The sequence below is a fragment of the Phaethon lepturus genome, unplaced genomic scaffold, assembly GCF_000687285.1.
Source record: "Phaethon lepturus isolate BGI_N335 unplaced genomic scaffold, ASM68728v1 Scaffold53899, whole genome shotgun sequence".
NCBI lineage: Eukaryota > Metazoa > Chordata > Aves > Phaethontiformes > Phaethontidae > Phaethon > Phaethon lepturus.
This window is the reverse complement of record NW_010563808.1, coordinates 626-4,222: the sequence shown is the minus strand read 5'-3', so window position 1 is coordinate 4,222 and position 3,597 is coordinate 626. Positions and strand designations below refer to the sequence as shown.

Sequence of the window (3,597 nt, the reverse complement as noted above, 5' to 3'; positions counted from 1 at the left end):
CTGCCCCCGGGGGCGAAGGGGGAGGTCCCCAAGGTAACGGTCCACATGTACTCTGCAGTTGCAGCCCCGTTTCAGAGCAGCTGTGGTGCTGGGTGGGACGCAGCTTCCCTGCAGCAGTGTCTTGCCTTTAGCACTTGGTGAGAAGCACCAGCACAGGTCCATTTGAGTTAATTACGCACCATTTATTATATACATGTGATCCCCACCAAAATGCATTGCCCACTCTGCATGGGGTCGCAGATTCCTTAGCGTGGCAGGAGCCGTGTTTGAGTTGTGCAGAATTGCGTGGCTCAGTGCTGTGTGCCTGGCAGGTTTGGTAGTGTGTCCCCAGTTCCTCTTCAGAGGTAACTGCAGCAGAGCTACGTCAAAAATGAAGTGGGAAAAGAGTCTATGTTGGGCGCTGTGTACAGGATATCGCCTGCAGTGTGGGGAGGCTGAGCCGGGGGCAAGGTGCAGGCAGGTGATGAGGGGAAACTCCGTTGTGGCCCTCTCGGGCAGGGGCAAAGCTGCCTGAGCCAGGCACGGGAGTCAAGTGAGGTGCTTGGGAAGGAGCAGGCGTTGCTGCGTGGAACTGTCCTGTGTGGTCCTTTGAGGAGTTTGAATGAGAAAATGTCCGCAGATGTTTTCTTCAAAAAGAAGCAAAACGTCTGAGCATACAATGCTTCTAATTGTAGGTCCCCGTGGCATTCAACGATGCTTCGTTTAACTTCTCTGAGGAGGAGTGGAAGAGCTTGAACGAGTGGCAGAAGGAGCTTTACAGGCATATCATGAAAGGCAACTACGAGGCCGTCATCTCGATGGGTAAAGACAAGCTGGGGTTTGCCCTGAGCCTTCTGATGTGCCAGGTTTTCCCGGGGCCTGGCAGATGGAAGCACTGCTGTGCCTGGCAGGATCGGGGAGGGTGGATATGGCATGCTGGTCTGGGCACACGTTATGCCGACTTTTGACAGCAGCCCCGGCCATTAGTTCAGTCCTCACTGTTCAGTTTAGCGGTGGATGGATGTCACGAGCATTGCTGCAGTGACCGCATCTCCCTGATGGTCTCTGCGGCTGGTAGGAGCCAAGCAAGCACCTGGGTCGTGAGGAGGAGGGGAAGCAAGAGGACCCTCAAGCCAAGTAAAGATGGGGAAGAGGGGAGTTTCTTTGTCACGCAAAGATCCACAGATCCACTGCGCTGGGTGCATCAGCCCGCTGGCCGCTTAGGGCAGCAGAGGGGTGCCCTGCCCCTGAGCTTCCTTCCAGCCCGTTCTGCGGGTGATCCGTCCTTCAGCTGCAGAGCCTCTCCTTTCGTAAGGGAGGAGAGCGAGGTTTGTCAGCTGCCTGCCTTGGTACTCTGTCTGATGCCAGCCTCATCCCAGGGAACGTTTCTTGCGCTAGCCGCTGCCTTATCTGCTCCTGTAGTGCCAGGGTAGAGCTGGGGAGGAGCAGCAGGCAAAGGCCAAAGGCAGGCTCTGCCTTCTGCTTTCCCCTCCGGTGGCTCAGGGCAGCGTGTTCGCAGCTAAACGAACGTGCTCTGCTTGCTCCTTCCAGTCCTGGCTGCGGGGAGACACTCGGGGGGGACGACGCATTGACTTCACGAGCACCTACGTGTGTTCTGAGAAATGACCTTGCCTTGGCTGGACATCCGCGTGCAGCGGGTGGGAGTGCAGATGCCGTCCCCGGTAGGAAGGCATCTCCTGCCTGTGCTCTCAGCACAGGTGTGCAGGGCTGGTGTGCAGGCTCACCCACCACCCTGCCATCCGACTCTGGCCGATCAAGGCCTTTTGTCCTTTTTTTTTTTTTTTTTTCCCTTTATTTTTTTGAATGGAGGTCTCCTGCAGTCCCTGTGTGTAGGGGAAAAGGGGAAGGATGAATACTGGCCCCCATTCTCCTGTTTAAAAACCAGTCCTGCGTCCTGCTCTAGAGGCACAGGAACATAACAGTCCCGCTGAAGGGGATCTGAGCCTGGAGCTTAGAAAAATGTATCTGTGCTTCATCTGAAGGTTTCCTTTGAGTAATGAGGTTTAGAGGTTTAAAGGCCCTCATGTAAGGCAAACAGATCCACCAGAGCAGCGGTGGAAATTAATACCCAGAGACTCACGCTTGTTTGGAAATGAAGTTTTCCGCTCTCCGCCCTAGGAGAGATTATGATTGTCCCCTTTCCCCCACCAAAATCCGCAAGCAGCCTGTGACTCGGACGAGTAGGATGGAGCGGTCCTGGCTGGAGGGAACCGCATGGGGAGGGCACTTCCCCTGCTGCCGCTGGCTGACAGCTCTGGTGCTGTCCCCGAGCTGAAGTCCCCATTGTAATGGATCCGCGGACCTTAGCAGAGAGGAGAAGAAAGGAAGCCTGGAGGTAAGCACAGATGCATTTTCTTATTCTCCTCCTCACGCTGCAGGCTGGGAGGTGCTCCTCACCTGAGCAGAGTGTGCTCCTGCAGTCCGCTCATGTTCCCAGGGCCCAGACAAGGTGAGCGGTGCAGATGTGTGAGAGCATCTTCTTAAGCCTCTCTTTCCATTACCCGTCATCCCCAGCAGCGAAGGAAGGTTGGTGGGCAAAGATTTGAGAGTCTCTCTCCCGCGAGGGCAGAGGAAATGTTCTAATCCCCTTTTTATGTGCAGATGCTGCCATTTCGAAGCCTGACCTCCTGTCACGAATTGAGCAAGGAGAGGATCCCAACACAGAGGATCAGGATGACTCTGAGGGAGGAGAAACCCCTACAGACCCCAGCACCGGTGAGCCATAAGGTTCCTAGGGCTCAGTGGGGAGGTGGAAAGCAGACACATGGTTGCCACCGACCACCTACGCTCTTCTGCTTGCCTCTGCTCTTGAGTTTTGCCAGCTCTGTCCTTGGGTATGGGGGTGACTTTGCTTTCCTAGTTGGCTCTCACCCCATGCGGCCATCTTTCCTGAAATCCTCTGTAAAGCAGCTGGGAGGCGTGAGCGTAAACTCCTGTCATTCTTTCTCTTGTGCACAGAGTTTTCCTTTCCTGGTCCCGATGACAGCTCGTGGAGTAAATATGAAGAGACTCTGGCTGAAAGCCACGAGGGCTCTGAAGAAGAGGAAAGCATGGAGGTCCCTAGTACATGTGAGTTAGAAGCGCAGAGCTTCGCCGAGCGCTGCGCAGAGGGGAAGATAGCGACAGCCTCTTGGCGCTTGCTGGGGATTGCGTGGGGTGAGATCCTGCCTTTGCCGTGGTCTCTGCCAGGCTTGCTTCAGGGGTCAGCGTGGGAGCTGGACGGCAGCTGAGGCAGATGGGTAGCGCACGTGCAGAAGAAGCTGTGGTACACGAGCAGCAGGCTGTAAAAGCAGCTGTGGGCTGGCTAGGGGCATGCAGGTCATCTGTACAGTGTTGCATCACTCGGTGAGGTAGCGTGTTTGGTCAGCCTTGAGGTCGAGGTGAGCGGGAGCATGCGTAGCACAGGCAAACTTCGGTGACGTGAGCAACAAAGCTCTTCAAAAAAGTCTTTTCCACAAATATGTAGTGATATTTTTCGCAGCTTTCTCTGTCAGCCAGATGTGAGGCTTCTTGTGGTGTGTTCTTGTCACCACCCCATCACTCTGGGTCCCTGCTCTGAAGCATGGGGACACACGAACTGCTTTGGGAAGCATCCTT

At 55.3% G+C, this 3,597-nt stretch overlaps 1 protein-coding gene across 1 annotated transcript; it reads left to right on the top strand.

Moving 5' to 3' along the window:
* Positions 1-674: 674 nt before the first annotated feature.
* On the top strand, positions 675-3,069 carry LOC104626678 (zinc finger protein 777-like; the record flags this gene model as incomplete). Its single annotated transcript, XM_010294658.1, has 3 exons — positions 675-801; positions 2,602-2,715; positions 2,959-3,069. Coding segments are annotated over 3 exons (352 nt in total), but the record flags the coding sequence as incomplete, so codon positions are not given.
* Between the last annotated feature and the right edge of the window lie 528 nt (positions 3,070-3,597).